The 25,480-nt window shown below is 40.4% G+C and overlaps 1 protein-coding gene across 3 annotated transcripts in view; it reads left to right on the forward strand.

Annotated features, from left to right (window-relative positions):
* Window positions 1-25,480, forward strand: part of LAMP2 (lysosomal associated membrane protein 2) — a 54,706-nt gene that overhangs the window by 23,649 nt on the left and 5,577 nt on the right. For 2 of the 3 annotated variants that reach the window (XM_084788746.1, XM_084788748.1), the window contains 5 exons: window positions 401-559; window positions 2,545-2,744; window positions 4,397-4,519; window positions 9,898-9,961; window positions 11,008-11,172. In XM_084788746.1, the coding sequence (XP_084644872.1) occupies window positions 401-559; window positions 2,545-2,744; window positions 4,397-4,519; window positions 9,898-9,961; window positions 11,008-11,172 (711 nt within the window). Of the gene's footprint in view, window positions 1-400; window positions 560-2,544; window positions 2,745-4,396; window positions 4,520-9,897; window positions 9,962-11,007; window positions 11,173-24,373; window positions 24,876-25,480 lie in introns of those variants that run through there. The other variant, XM_084788747.1, reaches the window with a different exon arrangement.

Below are 25,480 nucleotides of genomic sequence, written 5' to 3' on the forward strand. Positions count from 1 at the left end.
ATTTATGTCTATCTGCAGGCTGCTCACAGAAGCCAGAAGAGGGCGTCAGATCCCCGCGGAACTGGAGTTACAGACAGTTAGTTGTGAGCTACCAAATGGGTGCTGGGAACTGAACTTGGTTCCTCTGGAAGAGCAGCCAGTGCTCTTAACCATGGAGCCATCCCTCCAGCCTTGCTGCTTTCTTTCGTAACACTTATTACTTGTCTTCCTTACTCCCTGTGGTTTTAGTCAGAGTGAATTTGTCATTCCTGTCAACATGCCCCACATTTTATCACCTTTGGCAGTGGGTGGAGAAGGCCTACAAGAAAAGAGAACCTATATTTATATATTAATATAATATAAACATATTAGCAGTTTCTCATGTCTTCCTGGAAATGTCATTGCTAACATTATTTTATAGGAATTGTTCGTGTCAATCATTCTGAGAGCCTTGAACTTCCATTTGATGCCATCTTCAAGTGCCGTAGTTTATTCAATTTCAGCATGGCTTCTGTGACCCAGAACTATTGGGACATTGACCTACAAGTTTTTATCCAAAATGGTACAGTGAGTAAAAAAGGTGAGTCCTTAAACTGTTGATTTATATATGTAGCTCTTATTTTAAGAGCAGACTACATCAGGTAGCATTCATTGACGTCATCAGCTGAGAACAGTTTTTAAGGTGCTGACTAAATTTTTTTTTTCCGGGACAGTTTCTCTGTGCCAACACGCCTGGCTCACACTAAATATGTTTGAAGTAATAGTAATTCTTTTTTGTTTGTTTGTTTGTTTATTCTTTGAGGCAGGGTTTCTCTGTGTAGTCATGGCCATCCTGGAACTTGCTCTGTAGAATAGGCTGGCCTTAGACTCCAGAGATCCACCAGTCTCTGCCTCCTGGCATTAACACATGCACCACCACTGCTGGCTTAAAGTGATAGTCATTCTTACTGATAATTTCAGTTGAAATTATACCGAATGGTTTTTTACTCTTCTGTGTGATGTGCGGTGTGTGTGTGTGTGTGTGTGTGTGTGTGTGTGTGTGTGTGTATGTAAGAGAGAGAGAGTGAGTGGGGGGGTGAGAGCGCTAGAGAGAGAAAGAGAGAGGACTAGTGACACACAGAGGAGGATACACTGGAGGCCAGCAGTGAGCCTTGGGTATAATTTCTTGGGTCCACTCCACATGGAGTTTTGACATTGGGTCTCTGACTGGCCTGGAAACTATTGTGAAGGCTAGGCTGGCTGTGCATTGAGTTACAGGGACTCTCCCAGGTGCTCCACCCATCCCTCCCAGCACTGGTGTTACAAGCATATACCTCCATGCTTAGATTTTCTACATGAGTTCTGGGAGTTTATCTCAGGTCTCAGACTTGCAGAGCAAGTGCTTTACCAACTGAATTATCTTTCTAGGCTCAGCCTTTGAATGGCTATTTTTTTTTGAGAGAAAGATGAGACCTGGAACTCATTATAGCGACCAGGCTGGCATCTAATTTACAGAGATCTACCTGCCTCTTCCTCTTAGACTGCTTGGATTAAAGATGTATGCCACCATGCCTGGCTCTGTAATGGCCTTCCCCCCCCTAAGTTTTATGTGTTTTGCCTGCATGTATGTCTGGGCACCACATGCGTATCTGGTATTGGATTCCCTGGAACTAGAGTTGGGAGCCACTCCGTGGCTGCTGGGACTCAAAATCAGGTCCTCTGGAAGAACAGAGAACTCTTAACTGCTGAGCCCCTGGAATAGTTTTTAAGAAATACTTTCTATGATGTTTTCAGCTTATAAAACAAGTCCTCAAATAGTTTGGCCATGTGCTCTTAGCTGTTCCTTGCCTAAAGCTTAAAAATTTGATTTTTTTTTGGTTCTAGCCTTAGTTTTAGAAGTTGATTTTAAAATGTTATGTGCTTTTAAATGGAAGTGTAATAATTTTACATTCATTTCTAGAAAATTACTAACACCTCCTAAGAAGGGATTTAAATGCTGACAAGCTGCTGTAGGTGTAATGGAAATAAAAGATTCCTTTGTATTTAAATTCTTTAACAATTTCCAACTGTTTTTTAGTAAGCAGTATCCTTCCTCACAGTGGTTGTATGTTGGAAGCACAAAGAAATTTTATCTGGAGGGGATGTTGTCACCATCAGAGACAGGTGAAATTCTTTGAAATAAAGGCCTTCGTGGGCCTGAAAAAGAAGAGTATGTGGTAGTGTGCCATTACTAATCCGCTGGCTACCATGGGGTTGCAGCTGAACACCATTGAGGAGAAGGTAGAGCTGTCTGTTTTATCAGTAAACCTTTTTAAAATCTGCATCTCAAGTAATGTATAGTCTACTCTAGTACACTTGAGTAACTATAACCTTTTGATATGTTCTGAGTTTTTCTACTCCTGCCACAACTGATAAGAGGCAGTCTGTTCATGAAACAGTACATCCACTTTAAAAGTAAACCACCAATGGCTTCCTTTGCTCTAATTAACGCTCTTGGACTGTGAGAACCTAACTCTGAGAAGTTTGCTCTTTCCTGGCCTAATAAAGCAAAAAGAGCACCCTAGCTTATTTTACCCTTTGTTTTAGAATACGAGTGTGAGGAAGACAGCGATATCACCACTAAAGAACCCAGAACTCACAACACCATGCCATCTCATACTACGGCACTCACTCCAACTTCCACACCCCCTCCAACTCCAGTGGTTGGAAACTATTCCATTACTAATGGCAATACTACTTGTCTTCTGGCTACCATGGGGCTGCAGCTGAACATCACTGAGGAGAAGGTAGGGCTGTCTGTTTTATCTGTAAGCCTTTTTAAAAATTTTGCATCTCAAGTAATGTATAGCCTGCCATATACACTTAGGAACTGTTAGAATGAGTCACTTAATACAGAGATAGTGCTGACTTGAGTTTTGATTAGTTTGGAATGACTATATCCATAAAGAGTTAATGCCACCCCCAAGGCATCTGTCAGTTTAGAATTTCTGTATGGATGAGAGTCTATCAGCCTTCAGTAGCTCAGCCTACATACAGGTAGTTAAGATGGGGGTGGGATAAAATAATGCAGAGCACTTGCATAATATCCACAAGACCCTAGGTACTATCCCAACACTGCCAAAAATTAAGAATCAAAGTTTTTTCACCCTTTTATCTGAATCACACTGTAGGTTGGTGGGCAGGGTTGAGTCAGAGCATAGAGTTATGCTCAAGTACCATATTTTCTGGCATATAAGACAACTTTTTAACCCCCGAAATCCGTGCCAATGTCGGAGGTCATCTTATATACCGGGTACTTACCTGCAGCTTGCTTCCCCTTGCTTCATATGTCCAGTGCATGTAGTGGGAGGTGCCATGGTCAAGGTCAATTCCCTGCTCTGTGCGGGGAGTATGAAGCAAGGAGGAGCAAGCTGCGTACATCTTCCCGTACCCCGAGGAGGAGAACATGAGCATGGATTGGCTCTCCACTAGAACCCAAGCATTCGACTCTGAGGGTTGTGTCTTCAGGTTGAATATGGAGTGCACTTTAAAGGGGCAGTGTAGGCTGGCGCTGGCTGTCTGCCAGCATTTAATAAAGCACAATACGTGCAGTAAACATCGAACCCCTACCCAGATCTAGCCAATGGACAGGACATTCTCCACAATTGAGCAGAGAGTGGGGTCTGACTTTCGCACGAACTCTGGTGCCCCATATTTGACCACGTCCCCTGGATGGGGAGGCCGGGTGGCACTCAGAGGAAGGACAGCAGGCTACCAAGAAGAGACTTGATACCCTATGAGCATATACAGGGGGAGGAGGTCCCCCTCAGTCACAGTCATAGGGGAGGGGAGTAGGATGAAACAAGGAATGGGATAACAATTGAGATGTAATATGAATAAATTAATAAAATATATTAAAAAAATAAAACACCTGACTGTCTGTGCCCTGCCTGCAAATAGACACATGCCTGAGTCTGATGCACAGGGTGCGTTGGAAGAGGGGTAGTCTTATACAGCGAGTATATTCCAAACTATATTTTAACTGGAGAAGTTCGGGGTGGCCCCATATTCCCAGTGATCGTAATGTCTGGAAATAGGGCTCTTGTCTGGTTGCAGTACCTCATTGGGGCACCAGGGAGAGCACCAGTGAACAAATCCAATTTATCAGGATTCTGCCATTGAAACAAGCCAGACAGATGGCTCTTGTGCTCTGAAAATAGGTGTTTTCACTTGGCTCATTACTGAGGAAACTTCCCTCTTGTTGTTGTTGTTGTTGAAGTCATATGAGTCATAGCTTAAAGGCTTGTTCCAAGTTTTCGTGAAAGTAAGACAGCATGAATTCAAGTATCCACCCAGAGGAGTTTGTGTTGTATGTTGAAGTTGGTTTTATGAGTGTATAAAGCTTGGTTGTCGACTTTTAAAGTTCATCAGCACCTTCCTTCTGCTTATTCTCCCGAAGGTACCTTTCATTTTTAACATCAACCCCAGCACGACCAACTTTACCGGCAGCTGTCATCCTGAAAAGGCTCAACTTAGACTGAACAACAGCCAAATTAAGTATCTTGACTTTGTCTTTGCTGTGGTGAGTACCGACTGTTTGCTCAAGTTAAGTTCTTTCTCTGAGAAGTGGACCTGAAAGTCTGACCTGTGGTAGGGGTATGCAGGGGATAATTCGCTTTCTTTGCTTCTATAAGACTATTTAATTATGAAGTAAAGCTATCTTCTCCTTTCTCATCTCCGAGTCAGCTGGATTGTCGACAGACTGCACTCTTGTATTCATAATCACAGAACGCGGCCATTCTGCCATTATATGTACTCTAATGTAGGAACAAGAATGAATTTACACCAAAAGAAAGCTAACTATATAGCTGGGCAGTAGTGGTGCGTGTCTTTAATTCCAGCACTTGGGAAGCAGACACAGGTGGACCTCTGAGTTTGAGGAAAGCCTGGTCTACAGAGTGAGTTTCAGGATAGCCAGAGCTACACAGAGAAACTCTGTCTTGAAAAACCACACACACACACACACACACACACACACACAGAGAGAGAGAGAGAGAGAGGGAGAGAGAGAGAGAGAGAGAGAGAGAGAGAGAGAGAGAGAGAGAGCGCTAACTATAATTACTCCATATATAGTTAGTGGGTTTTTTTGATTTTTGTTTTTTGACACAGGGTTTCTCTGTGTAGCCTTGGCTGTCCTGGACTCACTTTGTAGATCAGGCTGGCCTCAAACTCACAGAGATCCGCCTGCCTTTGCCTCCCCAGTGTTGGGATTAAAAGCGTGCACTGCCATGCCCTGTTTATACTTAGTCTTTATGATATTTTTCTCTAGTATTAAACAGTGCTCATGGTTACACATAACATTTTTTGTTTTAAATTTATGTATTTATTCACTTTACATTCCTGCCATAACCTCCTCTCTCCTCTCCTCCCAGTCTCCCCCTCCCTCCCCCTCCCCTATTCTTTGGAAAAGTGGAGCCCCTCCTACCCACCTACCCCAGAGACAGGGTTTCTCTGTGTAGCCTTGGCTATCCTGGACTCACTTTGTAGACCAGGCTGGCCTGGAACTCACAGAGATCTGCCTGTTTCTGCCTTCCCAAGTGCTAGGATTACAGGTGTGTGTACTACTACACCAGGCTTACACATAACATTTCAAACCTTTTATAGTTAAGATTATTTTTAAAAAAGATGTGCTTATTACTATGTGCATTGGTATTTTACCTGCATATATGTATATGTGAAGGTGCCAGATGCCAGCTGCCCTGGAACTGGAGTCACAGATAGCTGTGAGCTGCCATATGGGTCCTGGGAATTGAACCCAGGGACTGGAAGAGCGGCCAGTGTTCCCAACCATTGAGTTATCTCTCTAGCCCCTGTTAAAATTTTTTATAGTATACTAGTAATAGCTAGCATTAATGAGCCTAGATAGCTGTCTGTTTCTCTAGGTCCTGCATACACAGATTAAACCAACCTTGAAGTAATATTAAGTAAAGATGTCTTTAAGTTCTGTGGCAGACATGTTTTTGTTTTTGTTTTTGTTTTGAGACAGGATTTCTCTGTGTAGCAGTCCTGCCTGTTCTGGACTTGCTTTTGTAGACCAGGCTGCCCTCAAGCTCACAGAGATCCTCATGTCTCTGCCTCCTGAGTTCTGGGATTAAAGGTGGGCCTCACTAGCCTGGCATGCCAGACATTCTTGCCTAGAATGCACAGGACCCTGCAGTTGATCCCCAGAACTACAAAACATTGTACTTATTGTGAATATGCGTAGACTTTGTTCTTGCTATTAAAGTGTAAACAGTACACTATTCCTTTTACACAACATTTATATGTAAGGGTTATAGGTAATTTGGGGATGATTGAAAGTATACAGGAGCTGTGTATAAATCAAAAGCAAATTGCACACCATTTTGAAAGGGGCACTTGGACACCCTAGAGTTTGGTTATCTGTAGTGGATCCTGGTACTAATCCTCTGAGAATTTAAGGAATGATTCTCTTGTTATATACAGGATACATTGACTCAGTAAATCAGGACCCTTACAGTGCCAGCATTCAGGTTTTTGTTGCTCATGCTTATATAAGAGCTGAACTGTGGGGCTGGAGAGACAGCTCAGAGGTTAAGAGCACTGACTGCTCCTCTAGAGGTCCTGAGTTCAGTTCCCAACAACCACATGGTGGCTGACAACTATATATAATGTAATTTGATTCATTACTGTGGCCTAAGGGTGTTATATGCAAGCAGAACACTGTATACATAATAAATAAATAAATCTTTTTTAAAAAGACCTGAACTGTGAGAAGTTAGGTATACCTGTTTTACTTGTTGCTAGCATCTGTTAATAACTGAGGACCTTAATTTCTATTATTTCAGAAGCAATTTCTAGTCTTTTTGTTTGTTTGTTTGAGACAGAGTTTCTCTGTGTAGCCTTGACAGTCCTGGACTCACTTTGTAGACCAGGCTGGTCTTGAACTCACAGCAATCCGCCTGCCTCTGCCTCCCGAGTGCTGTGACTAAAGGCGTGCGCCACCACACCCAGGCTGCAATTGCTAGTCTTAATTTTGTGTGATTGTTATATATACAATAGTAGCAAATGGGAATGAAGAATAGGAGCTGGTTATAGGTGCGGGAAGATGGAGAGCCACTACCATTCTTGAGTACAACTGTTGTCTAATTATATAAAAACCACTTCTACTTTCAACTTGTATTACTATATGTAGGGATGGTGATACAATCTCAGCATCTGATACATAAAAAGTAGCTGTGGCCAGCCAAAGTGGTATATACCTACCTAGAGTGAAGCAGGAGGATGATGATTCCAAGGCCAGCCTGGGCTGTATAGTGACGTGCTGTCTCAAAAAACAACACACACAAAAACGCCAGTATGTTATTTCAAATTTAACATGTTATCTCTACTATATACTTTTCTCCACAGACTATTTATTGAGCAATTCATGAATATATTGAACGATTTTATTTATAAATGTTGACAAAAAAAATCTTTTCCCTAATATTCAAATAAAGTCTTTGTTACAGTATATATGTGACCACCCATTTACTACTGAAAATGTCCAAATACTCTGAGTTTCACTGGTCAAATGCTTGCCTAGTAGTGTGAATCTCTGGGATTCCATCTCCAGCACTGCAGAAATGACAAACAAAAAAGAATTATTGGCTTCCGTGCGCCAAGACGAGGCTTTTCTAGACAGTCATTCCATTCTCCCCTCTCCCTCTCATTCTCTCTGCCTCTCTTGATTGAGACTGAATTCAGGGCTTCACAAATGCTAGGCGAGCATAGCATACCTTGCTACATGCCTACTGTCAGGCTGGATGTTAGCACAAAGTGCTATAGGTGCAAAGAGGAAGGGAAGAGCTTAGTTCTGACTGGAGAGGAGGCAAAGGTTTAATGGAACTGATGACATATGAGGCCACTCAAGGATAGGTCTGGTTTGTACATACAGAAATAAGGACAAGTGGACAAGTAAAGGTTGTCCCTGAGTAAAGGAATGTAATCAAGATCAGCTGGGAGGATGATGATGCGAGATGGGTGTTTAGTTGAGTAAATGAGTGTAGTTAGAACAAACTTAGGAGAATCTTGGGTAAGGACATAGTAAGAGGACATCGAGTCCTTCATTACACTTGGTACGGAAATTTCTCTCTGTCTTTATTTCATTCACCTCTCTCTGCCTCAGGTCTGGTTCCAGCTGTGGTACCTCTTGCCTGGATTATCCAAAAGCCTCCTACCTAACCTTCCCTCTTCCTTATTTCCCTTAGATTAATCTTCCCAAAGCACACCTCTTCCCCCTAAATCTTCAGTGATTCTCCTTTGCCAGTAAGGTAACATCTAAACTACAGAAGGGGATTCAAGTCCTTTCCTCCATGCACTGAACTCTACTCTTGCAGTTTTAATACACTTCATGAATCGTCTTTCACTCTTTCATGCAATAGCTTGTGAGGTCTAAAAGCACAGCAGTAACCAGCTCACTGGTTACTAATTGGCAACAATGGGGGGAGGTCACTTAGCAACTCTGTGCTTGAATGACTCATCCTAAACAATAACAGCATCAGTAGGATAGGGGTGTTGGATCCAGGGCTGGTGGCATAGGTCTTCACAGCTACTTGGGCAGCGGAGATAAGAAGATTGCAAATTCAAAGCCTGCTTGTACTGTTGAGTTCAGTGCTAGTCTGGGCAACTTAGTAAGACCTTGTGTCAAAATAGCAAATAAAATGCCTGGGGGCATATAGCTAGCTCAGTGTCAGGATGCTTGTCCAATGTGTGGAGAATGCTAGGGTCAGTCTCCAGTGTCTCACACACAGAAAGAATAATGGTTGGCACTTCCTTCTCAAGTGCTTATGTAGGTAATGCTTATTTCTGATTACCTTTGCTTATGCTCTTGCCTTCTTAAGTATATCCTTTGTCTACTTGTTTCCCAACCAAATCTTGCCCACTCTAAATTCCCTACCCTCAGCTGTCATGATTTTTGCATTTTCCTTCATTGGACATAATTTCTTTCCTGTCAAATTTCTTAACTTGCTACTTTCTTTTTTGTAACAGGATTAACTTCTTTGTATATCTTTTCGTTCCAGGACTCATACATGCTAAGGACTCATATATACTCCACTACTGAGCTGTATCTTTGGTAGATTGCAAGCACTGGGAGAGCAAAATACAAGTCTGGTTCATCTTACTAGATCCATGGAGTGCTTAGACATGCTACTTTGGCATACTAAACACTCTGACAATTAAAATGACTGACTGACGATTAAAATGACTGGCTGATATGTTAAATACTTCAGAAAGATAATAGGGAGAGGAGACTAGGTAGAAGGACAGTAAATGTTCCACACAAGAGGATGACTAGTTCAAAGTACCCTATTTTATATTTTATGAAGATCTAGAAGAGGGGACTTCAAAGCTTCAGATAGTAACAGTGCTAAGGCAAGAGAAGTGCCAATTCCCTTTTATTTGATTAGCATACACTGTATTCATGTGTCAGAATATCACAACTGAGCTCCATTAATACATACAATTAACTGCTGGACATGGTGGCACACGCCTTTAATCCTGGCACTCCAGAGTTGGATCTCTGTGAGTTCAAAGCCATCCTGGTGTAGGAGTCCCAGGATAGCCAGGACTACACAGAGAAAACCCTGTCTCGAAAAACAAAACAAAAATGGTCGCATTGTGACCTAGGCTAGATAATATGGACTCAGCAAGTGACATGAAAAGTAAAAGAGAGGAGGGGATGAATTGCCCTATGTCCAGGGATGTCTGACTACTGTGATCAAAGAGTTTAGAAGTGAAATGCATTGGAAAATGGGTTTGTTACAATTAGTGACAATACTTAGTTTATACTGCTGCTGGTCTAGGTCTTATGATGGTTTCCTCATCTGTATAACAGTACTAGATTGCTCTTTCTTTAGACAGTTGTGATATGTTATTAATTGGAAGGTCTTTTTCAAACAGAAAAATGAAAACCGATTCTATCTGAAGGAAGTGAATGTCAGCATGTACTTGGCTAATGGCTCAGGTAAGCACAACATTGGCCTGAAGGAGAAGAGTATGGATTTTATGGAAGGAGTGGGAATGATAATTAGCTTATGGCAAGATTGTATCTTATGAAATAGAAGATGCTATGTAAAAAGTCTTTCTTTCTTTCTTTCTTTCTTTCTTTCTTTCTTTCTTTCTTTCTTTTCTTTCTTTTCTTTCTTTTCTCTCTGCGTAGCCTTGGTTGTCCTGGACTCACTTTGTAGACCAGGCTGGCTTCAAACTCAGCACTCCGCCTGCCTCTGCCTCCCAAGTGCTGGGATTAAAAGCATGCACCACCATTCCCAGCATAAAAAGTCTTTCTTGATCACGACTTAAAATCTAATGTAGAGCTATAGTGTTCTATCTCTTGCAGAAAGGAAATGACTGAATTTTAGGCTATTGAAACATCTGTGGAAAGATGAAGGAGGGAGAAGTGGATATGGTGGTGCATGTTGAAATTACAGCCTTGGGAAGCAGAGACAGGAGGCCTGAAGTTTGAGGGCAGCCTGGGTTGCATAGTGAGCCCTAGGTCCGTTTGGGCTATATAGTGAGACCCTGTCTCAGAAAACAAAGAAGTGAACTTAGTGATTGGCAGGAGTTGTTTTTTGAGGGGTTAGAGCCTGACTCCAAATTCCTGTACTTAAAACCCTGGTGTGTGAAATAGCTCAGTTGTTCAAGTGTTTGTGGGCACAAAGAGTTTAAAAAAAAGATGGGGTGGGTGTGGTGATGTACACTTATGATTTCAGTGCTGAGAAGGCAGAGACAGGCGGGTTCCTAAGGCTTGCTTGCTAGCTAGCTAGCCTAGTTTACTTGGCAAACTGTAAGCAAATGAAATATCTCTGTCCAAAAACAGATGGACAGTACTTGAGGAACAATACTCAAGGTTGTCCTCTGGCCACCATCCACATGTGAGTGTGCAACTGCACATGTGTGCTCACACACACATATCCCCTTCACCCACACACATTAGACAACCCAAACAGTCTGTCTCATTTTTCTTATGTTGATAGACTAAGAAGTTACTATCCTGCCTTTTTTTTCCTGCAGCTTTCAGTGTTGCAAATAATAACCTTAGCTTCTGGGATGCACCTCTGGGAAGTTCTTATCTGTGCAACAAAGAACAGGTGGTTTTCGTGTCTGAAAAGTTTCAGATAAACACCTTTAACCTAAAGGTTCAACCTTTTAATGTCACAGAAGGAAAGTATTCTACAGGTAAGACTCAGACAACCTTTGTTCACTACATTCTCCTATCACCTTCTAGGTGGCCTTTGCTTTGAGTGAAGGGGGTCCTGTACATGAACAGAGAGAAATGGATTTCCCTCTTGATTCTGATAGAAAGTTCTCACACCCTTGAACGAATTGTGTAACTCTTCATTCGGCTCATCCTTTTGCTCAAAGTAGATGCAATTTTTGAAAATCATTTGAAGTACTTAAAGTCCTTTGTAAGGAACAGGTGTTCCCCTGGGGTTGAATTCAAGTGGGGCTGGCACTTGGAGCAGCAGCTTTTAAGTATCTTACATCAGCCTTCTTGGGACCATCTTCTTGGGGAAGATTTTCATATCCCAATGAGAACAGCTTGCTGTGACTTCCTTAAGGCACAAGACAAAGGGTGGTAGCAAAGCCCCATATCCCATGAATTCTAGTCTTGGTAGCCAAAGTGACATAGGGAATCCTTAAAGCATGCCTTTGTTCAAATAAGGTTTTTTGAAGACCTACTTTAAAAGGACTAGTGATGGCCCTTATTAGGTTTTTAATGAAATCCTCATTTAGGATTCATTATACTGCATTTGTGTGAATATGAAAGATGTATTTGGTATTGCAAGATTAAAATTTGCACGACAAAAAAGTACAGCATATTCCTTAAGTGACTTATGCTTTTAAACCAATTACTTAGAGTTGGAGGCTGTGAGCTTTGCTGAGCAGAGCTGTTCCAGTCATCCCCGTCCTTGCAAACAGTTAATCCAGAGGCTTATAAGTCAGTGGAGACACTCAGCTAGTCAGCTGCCTGTGCAGTGCTGCCGAAATCCTAGCTGGCTTTGCTCAGGTCCTTTACCCTGCCATTCTTGTGGGTAAAAAGGTTAATCGCAACTTTAGGAAGTTTTAAGACTCCGTTTCCTTTACTAGGAGTGGCGACACATGCCTGTACTCACAGTACTCAGGTGGTCAAGGCAGGATTATCTGGAGTTCAAGGTCATCCTTGGCTCCATAATCAGTTCGAAGCTAGCCTGGGGTTTATGAGATCCTGTTTTAAAGAAATCAAACAGAATCAAATGTATTCCTGTGTTTGCTTTGATTATTACTTTAATTATTTTGATCTTGTAATAGATTTATTTCTGAAATCTCCATCTAGCTCCTCTACATCATTATCCTAATTTGAGGTCTGGTTTTGTATTTAGAATTTACAGTCATCTGCAGAACTATTCTCAGTTCAGGTCTGTTTATCCATTTGGCAGTGGCCTGAGATGAGCTATGCTCTTTGCCTAATTTGAAAGTTTGGGTGCTAGAGAGATATATAACGTTTAATACTGATATTGAATGCATGATCTATTTATGGAACTAGGTTTTTGGTTGTGGGTAACTATAAATATAACACACAGGTAATACTTAAGTGTGTTCAGGGAGGAAATAGAATTGGAGTCAGGTTGAAGAGTGTTGATTGGATTTTATTAGATCAGACTACTTGCTATAAATAGAAAAAAATAGCCCCTCTGGCTGCTATTCTGGGCCAGATTGACAAAACACATAGTAAACACACTCAAATTAGTAAGAGTTTCTTAACTCTTGCTCCCACTCAAATCACATATTTTAAGCCAGGGACATACCAGCTATTTGTGAAGCAGTTTCAACAGTGATTTTTCAAGCTTTGAGGTCATGGTGTGTGTCACAACTCTTTAACTCTGCTATTGTAGCTTGGGTGAGTGTGGCTGTGTTCCAGTAAACTTTTAAGGATACGAAAATTGGAATGTCATGTAACTCCCATGTTGTACAAAAATTATTCATGCTATTTTTAGCTCTTCAGCCACATTTAGCCCATGGGCTGTAGTTTGGTGACCCCTATTGTTAAGGAACTCGAGAGGCAGCCTGTTTGTTCAGTCCATTAATAACCTGATGTTCTCTATTTCCCCATGGATGTACACTCTCCCACTCAGAGGTTAAGCTGGTTCTATAGACATGGGCTGGGGTAGATCTCTTTATTTATTATAAAGTAATTCTCCCATCTTAGAAGTATAATTTATAACAGTGCATGTATATCATGTGGTGTACTGTTTGCTTAGAGCTATAAATAAATCTGCATTATTCACACATACGTACTCACAAATGAAAGAACAGTTTAGGATTTTAGCTTTAACTGGTCATCTTTTTCTATACTTTATCATAAAAATATGCCTGCTTTTGTTGGTTGAAGTTTATTTTATAAGAGCAGTTCTGACGTTTGAATCAACATCTTTTACTTTTGGACATCCGTTTTTGATTATACTCATTATTTGTTTACACACTTTTTCTCACCTACAGCCCAGGAGTGTTCGCTGGATGATGACACCATTCTAATACCAATTATAGTTGGTGCTGGTCTTTCAGGCTTGATTATCGTTATAGTGATTGCTTACCTAATTGGCAGAAGAAAAAGTTATGCTGGATACCAGACTCTGTAACACTAATCCACATGTGACCTCTGTTACAAAAGAATAAAGCAAGTACAAGTTCACGCACGCAATACTGTTGAAGGTACATTTAGTTACAGCCCTGCTCTTAGATTGGGTGGTATAGTAGATACCAAGCTCAAACAAAAGAACCCCAAATACCACCAACTACAAGTGAGTCATATGGTTTTGATTTCCCTGACTAAGGAGTTTTAAACTACTATAGCAAAAGGCATGTACAAAACTATCTGGACTACAGGTTCTGTTTGATTGGCTGGATTTCTGATAAGAATGAATAGTGTAGAAAAAAAAAGCAGGTGTCTTTTGCCTACAGGAGGTTGACTTTGGATATCACACTCTCCAGTGGATTTGTACTTGCTCCTTTTGCATTGTTCGTGACTTTCATTTGTAGGTTAACTTAGCTACTTTGGCACTGCTCAATGTTTGACCTATGGAAGAGCTGTCAGTAGGTTTGAGCAGAGCCCAGCAGTATCATGTTCTTGCCAGGAAAATTCTTTCCCTATGCTCTTTGAATACATTTGTTTTAATGTGGCTGAAATGAAAAACACAAAGGCTTTTTAAATTTTACAATAGATGTTAATCTTTTTATTTTAATCTCTTTTTAAAAACTAGATACTTCAATCTTTTAAATTGCAAGACACAAGGCAATTCCAACTGGGCACTTCAATCTGGTTTTAGGTGCTTTAGAGATAATTGCTAGGCAGTGCCAAATGAGAGCATTAGTGCTTTGTACCCAGAAATTGGCCTCTACATGCAGCACTAAGAGGAATGTAGATTTCTCTTGAACCTTCCAGTCTTCCTTTTTGGTGGCAATATGCTTTGTTCGTTCCTTTTTTTTTTTTTTTGTTTCCTTAAGAAGAAATGCTAGTTTAGTATGTCCTAGAACTTAGACAACGAAGTGCACTTAACGTTCATAAACTAGCTTGCCCCTGGTCCAGAGGTCGTGGTCTTGCCTTACTTAGTCCATTAACATGGTCTTCATGTCCAGTTGGCATTGACTGCTACAGCATTTACTGACTTGGCTTTCATGTTTAAGTGGTTCTGTGATACTCAAGACTTACATAGTTACTGTTCATTGTGGTGCTTTTGATTTCAGTTTTGTACTCAGAGACAGCACCAGTTGTTCATTTACAGTGCACCATCTTCTGCTTATATGAGAGAACAAATTAGTTCACCCTGATAGTACATCATGTATTCCTTGCAGCTTCTAGGAGATCTTCCATATATGTATGCATTCTTGTGCACACTTTGGTATAGCCCAGCAAATATTTCTTAAAATACTGATCCACAGCCATATATAGACGGTTCTAATTATTTGGGCAGGGCAGATTATATGCCTTTCATTCACAAGGAAGTGAAGAACTATCTGGGTTCCAAAATGCTGATGTTGAATATATGTTACATATGCACACATATATAGGCAATTGCATGTTAGCATGTTTATGTCTGTAACTGTCTTTTGAGTTATATAGGAGTGACAGAGATTGTGTCACTTCAACTTGCTGTCTACTTAGTCTGAAAACCTTCTTCCTAGTTCAGAATCATATTCCTGTCTCCTAGAGCAACAGGGAACTGCATGGCCAGCTTAAAACACTCACTAGAAATGAAACAGAAATCTGATTTTTGAAATAAAATTTTCATTAAACTGTGTTTTAGCATAAGCTTGCTATTCTTAAAGGATTATGCATTTAAGAACACAGATATTATATATTTGTCATGAATCAACAAAACAGTTTTTAAAAAAGACTAATTGGAACAAGTGGGTGGCACTGGCTTAATGCTGTTAATATATCTAGAAGTTTTTACATTTAGATTATATATTGGATTCATATTAAAATACCTCTAAAGCACTGTTTTATAGAAAGATCTGACTTCAATAAATATTTTTGTATTTTACATGGGCCAGTTTATGTAGTGCTATGTACACTATTATTTCCTATAGACACACTATCTTTATATCTTTTGTATTTTTGTTTTGTTTTGTTTTGTTTTACTGCTTTTGCTACTTGATGGTAATACTCTTATTTGGTTTGGGTGTTTTTCCACACTTAGCATTGTATGAGAAGCCAGGTGTGGTGGCATATGCCTTTAATCCCAGTACTCGGGACGCAGAGGCAGGGGATCTCTGTGAGTTCCAGGCCAGTCTGGTCTACAAAGCGAGTCCAGGACAGCCAACGCTATACAGAGAGACCCTGTCTCGAAAAACCAACACCCCCCCAAAACAACAAACAAGCAAGCAAACAAAAACCCAACAACAGCATTGTATAAGAAACTGGTCCATGTAAATACTTTCCATGTTTTTTTTCAATGTTTAAAATGCTAGTTGATGTACAATATCTCTTCTCAGATATTTGCCTGTCTGTTTGCCCAACATTGCTTCTAAATCAATAAAGATTCTTTTATTTCTTAAGGAAAGTTGCTCACATTTTTTCCCGTGGTTAAAGTGAAGATTTTTGTATATTACATGATGGAAATTTCAAACGGGGAAAAAACACCTTAGAAGAAGCACTCAAGAGTAGAACTAGACTGCAGTACATTTTGTCTGTGTGCTGCTCTGTCTGGAAAGAAAGTCCCACATGACTACACAAGGATGGCTGCAGAATAAGAATTACTTGAGACATGCCTAGGTTCTAGGTCTGGATGGTTTTATTTGGCAAGATTCTTACAAGGGGAGAGAGAGGTGGGGGGAGGGAGGGAGGGACGAGAGCGCACGTGTGCACACGCTTGTTGAATCAGGCTCCCAGCTAATGAGGGAAATAGTAATCTAGGATATTTGTTTCATAGTAAAAGCTTCAGAACATCTTTTTAGTACACTTCTCAATTCTTAAATTGAGGTTATCATTTCATATTTATAACACAATCTGTCTCTTAGATTATTCCCCAAACACTTGGTTTCCCAATCTCCATGTGATTTCCCAGTCATATTAGTATGTCATGCAAGACAACATAGCAACCCAGATGGCAGGTTTCTCCCGGGTTACTGAAGTAAGCTGTGGGGATTGCAGTTCGTTATCACAGCTCTCAGCTGTGACTTTGGCCAAGTCACTGAATTTCTTTGGGGGTATTAGTCTTATAGGTTTCTTCATCTAGAGTTTGGGGGCTTTAAAATTCTGTTTTCTCTCTCTCTCTCTCTCTCTCTCTCTCTCTCTCTCTCTCTCTCTCTCTCTTTCTTTTTTTCTTTTTTGGTTTTTCGAGACGGGATTTCTCTGTATAGCAGCTCTGGCTGTCCTGGAACTCCCAACTCCCTCTGTACTCCAGGCTGGCCTCGAACTCATGGGGATCCACCTGCCTCGGCCTCCCAAGTGCTGGGATTAAAGACGTGTGCCACCACCACCCAGCTTTTACTTCTTTGAGTAGTACATTTTTGAAGGAACCTGAGAGGCCACATATTTTATTTCAAGCGCTTACTTAAACTCAGTGAACGGTGTACGGCTTACATTTCCTGCATACTCTCAAGAGGAAGTCTTAGAAGATTCATCTATTTTTAAGATTATGGCACTTTCCATCTGTTCGTTTAGGTAGATAAATTATCTTGGTTTCATTTTTTTTTTCCACTCATCTCCTTTTCTTCTACCTGGGAAGCTAGATTCCTGTCAGTAATCATTATATTTTATCTTTGAAATTGGTGTAGACATGTATAAGTTATACTGAATAGCTTCAAATATTTTGTGTGTATACATGCAGGTACGTGTGTGTGTGTGTGTGTGTGTGTGTGTGTGTGTGTGTGTGTGTGTTAAGGCCAGAATTCTATGTCAAGTTTCATCCTGTGTACTTTCTACCTTTTTTAAAAAAAAGATTTATTTATTATATATTCAGTGCTCTGCCTGCATGTGTGCCTGCACGCTGGAAGAGGGCACTAACTCTCACTATAGATGGTTATGAGCCACCTTCTGATTGCTGGGAATTCAACTCAGGACCTTTGGAAGAACAGTGAGTGTTCTTAACCTCTGAGCCATCGCTCCAGCCCCCTCTACCTTATTTTTGAGCCAGGGTCTTCATTAATCTGGAGCTTGCTTCTGCTAGGCCGCCTGCCCAGAGTATTCATGGGCACACCTATCTCCATACCCCAGTGCTGGCCTGGGGTTGCAGATGCACATGGTGGATGCTAGGCATCTTAACTTACTTCCACATGCTTACACAACATGTGCTTTACCCACTGACCTGGCTCTTCAGTGCCACTTTCAAGTATCTGTTCAGCTTCATGTGATAAACTTAAAATGTTTTTGAGTATATATCTAAAAGATAAATAAATAAGGTGAGTCAGAAGTGACTCTAGAACAGAACAATTAGTTTTAAAGAAGAGTTTCATATTTTGTTACAGATAAAACTGTTTTCTAAATCTTAGACTGAAAATTATCTTTGAAAGGTCTCTGACTAGAAAATTGAAGACCAGCAGGGTTTTTTAAAAATAGGTAATTATTCAATGAATTTTTAATGGCCATGAAACATTTTTTTGGTTTTTCAAGACAGGGTTTCTCTGTGTAATAGCCTTGGCTGTCCTAGAACTCACTCTGAAGACAAGGCTAGCCTGGAACTCAGATCCTCTTGCCTCTGCTTCCCAAGTGCTGGGATTAAAGGCATGTGCCACCACTCCTGGGAATCTTTAAAAAATTTTTTTTATTAGTCCCGTGGCTTTGAAACTTTTTCACAGGGTTGGGTGTATCTCAGTGATAGAGCTCTTTCTTAGCTTGTATCAAGCCCTGAGTTCAATTCCCACTGCTACAGGACGGGAGGAGAGGATAGTGGGATGGAAATCTCAACAGTTAGGCACAATGCCACACACTCCTTTAATTGCAGCATCTTGGAGATAGTCAGATCTCTGGCAGTTCAAGCCCAGCCAGGTCTGCATTACTGACTTTAAGGTCAAACAAGATAGCACAATGAGATCCAGTCTCAAAAAGTATCCCACAAATACAGTTTATTTCTTTTCTCAGAAACATTTTCATTGTAGTATTAAGTGTACATTAGGCAAATAGCTGAGGTCAAGTTGACCTACATAAGTATTTATTTTCTTCAGGACACAGTCCTATTAACTCTGTTTTAGTGGTGGAGCACACCCATAATCTCAGCAGATCAGGATTTCTTGGTCATCCTTGACCACATAGTGAATTTGAGTTCAATTTGGACTGTATGAAATCCTGTTTCAAAAACAGAAAAGAACAAAGAGTAAAGCAACTGTTTTTTAATCAGGATTTGTTTCAGTTACCTACAGATTCCTTTAAAGTTAAATTCATAAAATCAATAGTTTTATAAATTAATATTTCACATACAAACATTTTAAGTAAGTGACAGCATCTAGAAAGATCTTTGTATTAGTAGAATTGCCTTTTTGATCTGCTCTGGGAATATTTGTCTTACATGAAAGCCTTATTGGCAGTATTTATGTAAGTCATCTCAGTATTAAGTCAAACACCCTACTTGGGAAAGAGAAGACTGTTGAGACTTTAGCCAAAATAAGAAATTAAGCTACTAATGATTGTTTTAAAATCCAAGAGGTATTAAATCCAAGGCATAATACTTTATGGTATATGCCACCTAGTAGTTTCTAGGCTAGGTGGTAATGTGGGAAACTGAAGGGGCAGAGTTAACGGAGCTCTTTAGCACCATCTGTTCTCAAGTCAAATCTGGCATTATCAATTATCTGGATTCTTAATAGAACACACTTTAAAATGACCATCACGTTGGTGGCAGCAAAGTCAATGTCAAAATATCTATTAACTCTGGGGTTGCATCTTGTTTCCAGTTATTGTCCCAGAGGCTGGCAGTCAGAAAAGTGCTTGGTACATTTTGTGATTGCAAAGCATAGTCAGAACTGCATTGTAGCCTGTTCATTCTTTTTTATTTTATGTGTATGAATTTTTTGCCTACATGTGAGTATCTGTACTACTTGTGTTTCTTTGAATGTGGAATAAAGAAGAGGGCTTCAGATCCCTTGGAATAGGAGTTACAAATGTTTGTGAGCTACCATGTGGATGCTGGGAGTCAAAACTCAGGTCCTCTGGAAGAGCAGCTAGTGCTCTTAACTCCAATCCCCTTCATTCTTTCTTTGACACAATCCTCAGACTTAACTATATGATTTATCAACCTCTGGTATAGTGTAACCCCTGGAAGAAAACTGCAGGCAACATGAGGCAAGGGATTGGTGAATACTGGTAAGTGGCGTTTCACCATCCTGATTCTCTTTGTATGTCTCTTTGCAAGTGTCTTATCTCTCCATCCTTCCCTACAGTTGTCATAGATTTTTGTTTTCATGATCAGTTCTTCTGGAATCTCATTTCTCTTATGTCCCAGAAACCTTCTTCAACGTGTCATTAGCCTTGCTCAAAGTGTGTATTTAGAACTAGCCAACTGGGCTCAGTCTGGATGATCTCAATCTTGGTGGCAACATCCAGAGCATCCTAATCAAGAGGCAGCCGAACATGCTCCTTCTCCTCCTGTCAGGCCTTATTGATTTTGGCCACATCAGTGCCATAGTTTCTTCAAGGCCTATTGGATCTGGTGCTTGTTGGCCTTGACTTCCACAATGAACACAGGTGTGGTGGTGGCCTCTATTTTCTTCATGGCTGACTCAGTGCTCATAGGACTTTGACGATGGCTTAGTGGTCAAACTTCTTTCTCCTGGGCGCCCTCTTTCGAGGGTATTTGGGCTGCCTCTGGAGCTGCAGTGTCTTGGGCCACCAGAAGGTGGGTGACATGAAGATCTTTTTGTGACTGTGCATGCCTTTCAGCACTGCCTTCTTAGCTTTCAAGGCCTTCACTTGGGCTTTGGCTTTGGGAAGGGCAAGAGCTTCCTTTTTTGCTTTTGGCACCAACTTGTCAAAAAGCACCTTGCTCTTTTTAAAATTAAATTTAAAAAATTAAATATAACTTCTTCAAACTGCAGATGGTAATCAAAGACACTTCTAAAAGCTCCAAAGTCCACATTCATAAAGGGGAACTATTCACTCCGTATCTGCTGTCCATTAACTTTGCTGAGACACCACACAGAACACACATTCAAGCAACTCCACTCTGCCGGTAAGACAATGGGGGAGAAGCATTAGCCTTGTTCTTTTTGTGAACATTTATCTCATCTTACAGTCATATTTATCTACTCCAGATGCTACCTTTTCTTTATGTCCCTCTGCTAAGTACCTCCATGCTGTCTTTTTCTTAATCTTAAATGTATAGAAATGGCTTTATTCTCCTTAGTCCTTGATGTCATGATTGATCAGCTATTCCCTTGCCATTCATTTGTCTCTGTAGCAGTTTGACTCATCCCACATCCTCCCCATCGCTAGATCCAATGGGCATCGTCTCAGACTTCTCTAGTATGTTAAACTCTTCTCTCATGATGGGAGCTCTCCCTTCCTGAGCTGTGACGCTGTCTTACACCTGCCTTTCCTACTTCTTTTTTATACTTTTGTCCTTCAAATTTAGTATTCCTGGGGGTTTTCTCTCTGGCCCCTTTTCGTTGTACTTGTCCCAGTTTATAGACAGTTTGGTTGGGACCCAGACATCTTATTTTGCTAGTGTTTAAAAAATACTACAGAGAGTCAGGGTTTTCATTATGGTAGTTTCCTACATGCTTGCTCTTGCTGATGCTCTTTCCCCGTCCCCCCTCCTGCTTTCATGTCACATATATTGTGTCACACTCTTCCTACAGTTTCAGGACTGTATATACAATTTAATATAGTATCTGAGTATGAGAGAACTCATGTGGTATTTGCCCTTGAGTCTGGCTTATTTTGCTTTTAACATACTAATTTTAGTTCTATCAATATTTCTTAAAAGGGGATGATTTCATTTTTCTTCATGGCCAAATAAAATGCCAATGTATATATGTACCACATTTTCTTTATCTAGTCACCTTTTCATAGACATCTGGGCTGGTTGCTACTATGTATTTGTTTACTACTATGTACAGTGCAGTAATAAATACAGATGTGCCAGTGTTTATGGTAGGATAGACTCCTTTAGGTATGTACTCAGGAATGGTATAGCTGGGGACACAGACATCTTAAATTCAACCCAAAACTGAGTATCCCTCTCTTCTACATATCCTCTTTCACTCTCTAACCCACTCATCCTCAGTAACTACAAGTGCAGCAAGTCTAAAATTCACATTTTTCTTTTGAATTACTATTATTATGAAGGGCACCAGTATCTACATAACCACTCAAGTGTGGAATTGGAAACCATTGTGTTATCGAAGCCTGTTACACTCTTTACATCCATTTTTGTCAAGTTTGCCTTCTAAATGGATCTATGGTCTCTCCCTTTTGCGTCTACACATCATTAACCCAGTTCAGGAAAATTTTATTGGTCACTTGGATGCTAGTGTTAGATATTGGTCACTTGGATGCTAGTGATAGAGATGGTTCCTAGCTTACTACCTGCAACCTTTCATCTGCAATTCTGAAAAAAAAAAAAGGTACTCTGCTTGAATTCATGTTACTGTTCGTTTTTCCATTGGGATAAGGCAGAACCACCTAAGAGTTAAGTACACTTTTTTTTTTTTTGCTTCCGTCTATTGCTCTGCCAACTTCCTTAGCATTGCTCCTGGAGTTTTAATTTTTTTTACCCTCCATGCTTTTATCAGCACTTTTAAAATTGTTTTTATATTTGTTTGCTTATATTGTTTTTCTTTTTCGAGACAGGGTTTCTCTGTGTACCCCCAGCTCTTCTGGAACTCTAGACTTGGCTGGCCTTGAACTGAGAGATCCACCTGTCTCTGCCTCCTGAGTGCTGGGATTACAGGTGTGGCCCAGTACCACCCCCTCTTTGCACTGTTTCTTAACACCTGCAATGCATAGTTATTACAATGAACTAATCGTTAATTCCTTGTCTTAAAAACTCAGATCACGTACTCAGGGGAGCCAGAGGCAGGGGGATCTCTGATTTTAAGGCCAGCCTGGTCTACAGAATGAGCTCCAGGACAGACAGGGCTACACATAAAAACCATGTCTAGAAAAACCAAAAACCCAACCAACCAAACAAACCCCCCAAGACCCCCAAACAAACAACCCCCCAACAAAAAAAAAACACTCCCCCACCCAAGATCAAATGTCACCTTTCCAAAGTGTCTCATGTAACAAAGCTGAGTTGACTGGGTGCCTGAAACCTTTCCATGCTCCTTTGTGCATTGCTTGCCTCACTATAGCACATCTTTTCTAACTGCTGATTTCTTTGACTCTCACACTAGACTACATACGTTTTTATTTTTTAAGTTAGTATACCGCATTTTATTAGAACACTTCATACATATACTCCATTATATTTTATTCTCTTTTCTTCTTCACCAGTGCCTTCCCTGTCTTTCCTCTTCTCCTCTTGCTGATCCCTTCTTGACAAATAGCCTCTCCTGCTCTCATGTTACATATATACCACATATGTAGCATCTCCTTCCTCTTTAGAAGCTTTCCTCCCTCTCATGGTCTTCTTTGTATTTACACACACATTAGAATCTGTGTATAAAAAAGTGGTGTTTGAGTCTGACTTATTTTGGTTAGTTAACATAATGATCTTCAGTTGCAGTTTTTCCAGCAAATGACACAATTGCACTTTTCTTTATGACTACATATTGCTTTCTTTATCTATTTACTCATTGGACATCTAGGTTAGGTCTTTATATATTTTGTGACTTGTGCAAGTTTCCCTGTGATGTGTTGATTTTCTTTTTTTGGATATGTACTCAGGAGTGGGGTAGCTGGGTTATATGGTAATTCTGTTTTTAGTGTTTTTGTTTTGACACACTGAATTAATTTTCTGTGGATACATAGCCAGAGTGAATCCCTGGATGACTGTATATATGGTATTTCTCTCTTTAACTTTCAGATTACTTTTGTTTCTTTGACAATTTTATATATGCATATATTGTTTTCTAATCAAAACTCTGTCCTGTAACCTTTTAATCTTTCTCCCATCCCTATCAACATGCCCTACTTCCTGATCAGTCCCTTTTCCAGATTCATGCTTTTTTTTTTTTTTTTGAGGAAACTTGATACTTATTTCCCTGGTGGCTAAACCAAGTTTACATTCCTACCAGTAGCGAATAAGTATTTCTCTCTTCCTAGACCACACACACATCATGAAGTCAACAATTAATGCCAGCAGGGCCAGATTATCTTTTCTTATTACCAAGCAAGCTCACATGTTATGTGTTGAGCATTTGTGTCTGCTGTAAATAGCTGTTTATTTGGTGAGTTAGTACTTTATAACATTCAAGATTCAGTGTGATAGTTGGCTCTGAAAGCCCCAGGCTGATCAAGGAAAAGGGAGTTTTAGTCATTGGTTTCTGTAAGAAGCCTGGGAGTGTGTGATCACTATAAATATTTCTCCCCTAATGACTGCTTTTTTAATTGAAAAATAAAATCATTCATATTACATATCAATTGCTATCCCATCCTGTGCATCCTCCCATTCCTCCCTCCCTCCCGCTTTCACCCCATTCCCCTTCCCTATGACTGTGACTGAGGGGGACCTCCTCCCCCTGAATATGATGCTAGGGTATCAATGACGGTTTTTTATAGAGGGGGTACACATACAGGTGCTGCTTTTTGTTTTTGTTTGTTTGTTTTAAGGACTCACTTTTTAGTGATTTAGTCATTTACTGATGAGATATCTCAATACTGACAATGAATGCTATACTGATAACTTGCTATTTTGATGTAAAAATATCTGTATGTTGGGAAGTGCTGTCATTTAACTTAAAATGGAGACGTATGAAATGCCATTGTCTCTGTTCTCAATTGTCCTCTTTCCACATCCAGCTCAAGACTGCAGTGCAGATGAAGACAACTTCCTTGTGCCCATAGCAGTGGGAGCAGCCCTGGCAGGAGTGCTTATTCTAGTGTTGCTGGCTTATTTTATTGGTCTCAAGCGCCATCATACTGGATATGAGCAGTTTTAAAACCTGCAATCTCATTGCTTATATTACAAAATACATTAAAATAACAAGGTTTTCTTGTTTGTCAGCTGTATGAAGCACTTTGCTACTTAAAACAGACACCTCGGAACTTTCACTCCTAAGTCAGTTCCAGCATTTTGAGATGAGTCTTTTTTTTCATAAAAAACTGTTCTCTGATCAGCTTAAAATGCAGACTGGCTTTTAAAAAAGAAAAAGAACATGTATGTGCAATGTTTTAAGGTCTGTCTTAAGAAGCTTTGGCCAAATTGGGATCCTAATCCAAGATGCCTTAAACTTATTAACATGACCATTATTTAAAATATGGAGTTGTATCTTACTGAAATTAATAAACACTGCTTCCCCACTGGTGTTCTGTTTTGATGTGTAACAGCTGTCCTGATTAAAATTCATCACTACCATGTCTTTACATATACTTCATGGTTTAAAATGCCCATCAGAAATGTTCAGACAGAGTCCTCAGGGCCATGCACATTTTTATAAGATCTCAAGAGAAACCAGAGCATTTTTTGTTTTGTTTGTTTTTGTTTCTTTGTTTTTGAGGCAGGCTTTCTCTGTGTAGTTCTGGCTGTTCTGGAACTTACTCTGTAGACCAGGCTGGCCTAAAACTCTCAGGGATCCTCTTGCCTCTGCCCTCCTGGGATTAAGGCATGGGCCACCACTGCCTGGCTGGCTGGCTAAGTATCACTTTTTTTTTTCTAGTTGTGACTTTCATGGATGCCTTGAGTTCAAGTTAAATATGAAATTAGATTCTCAAACTTGTGATTTTCCCTAGGTTAAAAACAGGCTCGGGCAGGGGGTGTCTCTGACATGGACTCTGTTGCTTGCTCTCCGATCATTTCCCCCTGGCAGGGTGGCCTTGTCAGGCCACAGAGGACTAGGATGCAGGCAGTCCTGATGAGATTTGATAGACTGGGGTCAGTTGGTAGGGGAGGAGGGCTCCCCCTTTCTG

The sequence above is a fragment of the Acomys minous genome (assembly GCF_964271855.1).
Source record: "Acomys minous genome assembly, chromosome: 7".
NCBI lineage: Eukaryota > Metazoa > Chordata > Mammalia > Rodentia > Muridae > Acomys > Acomys minous.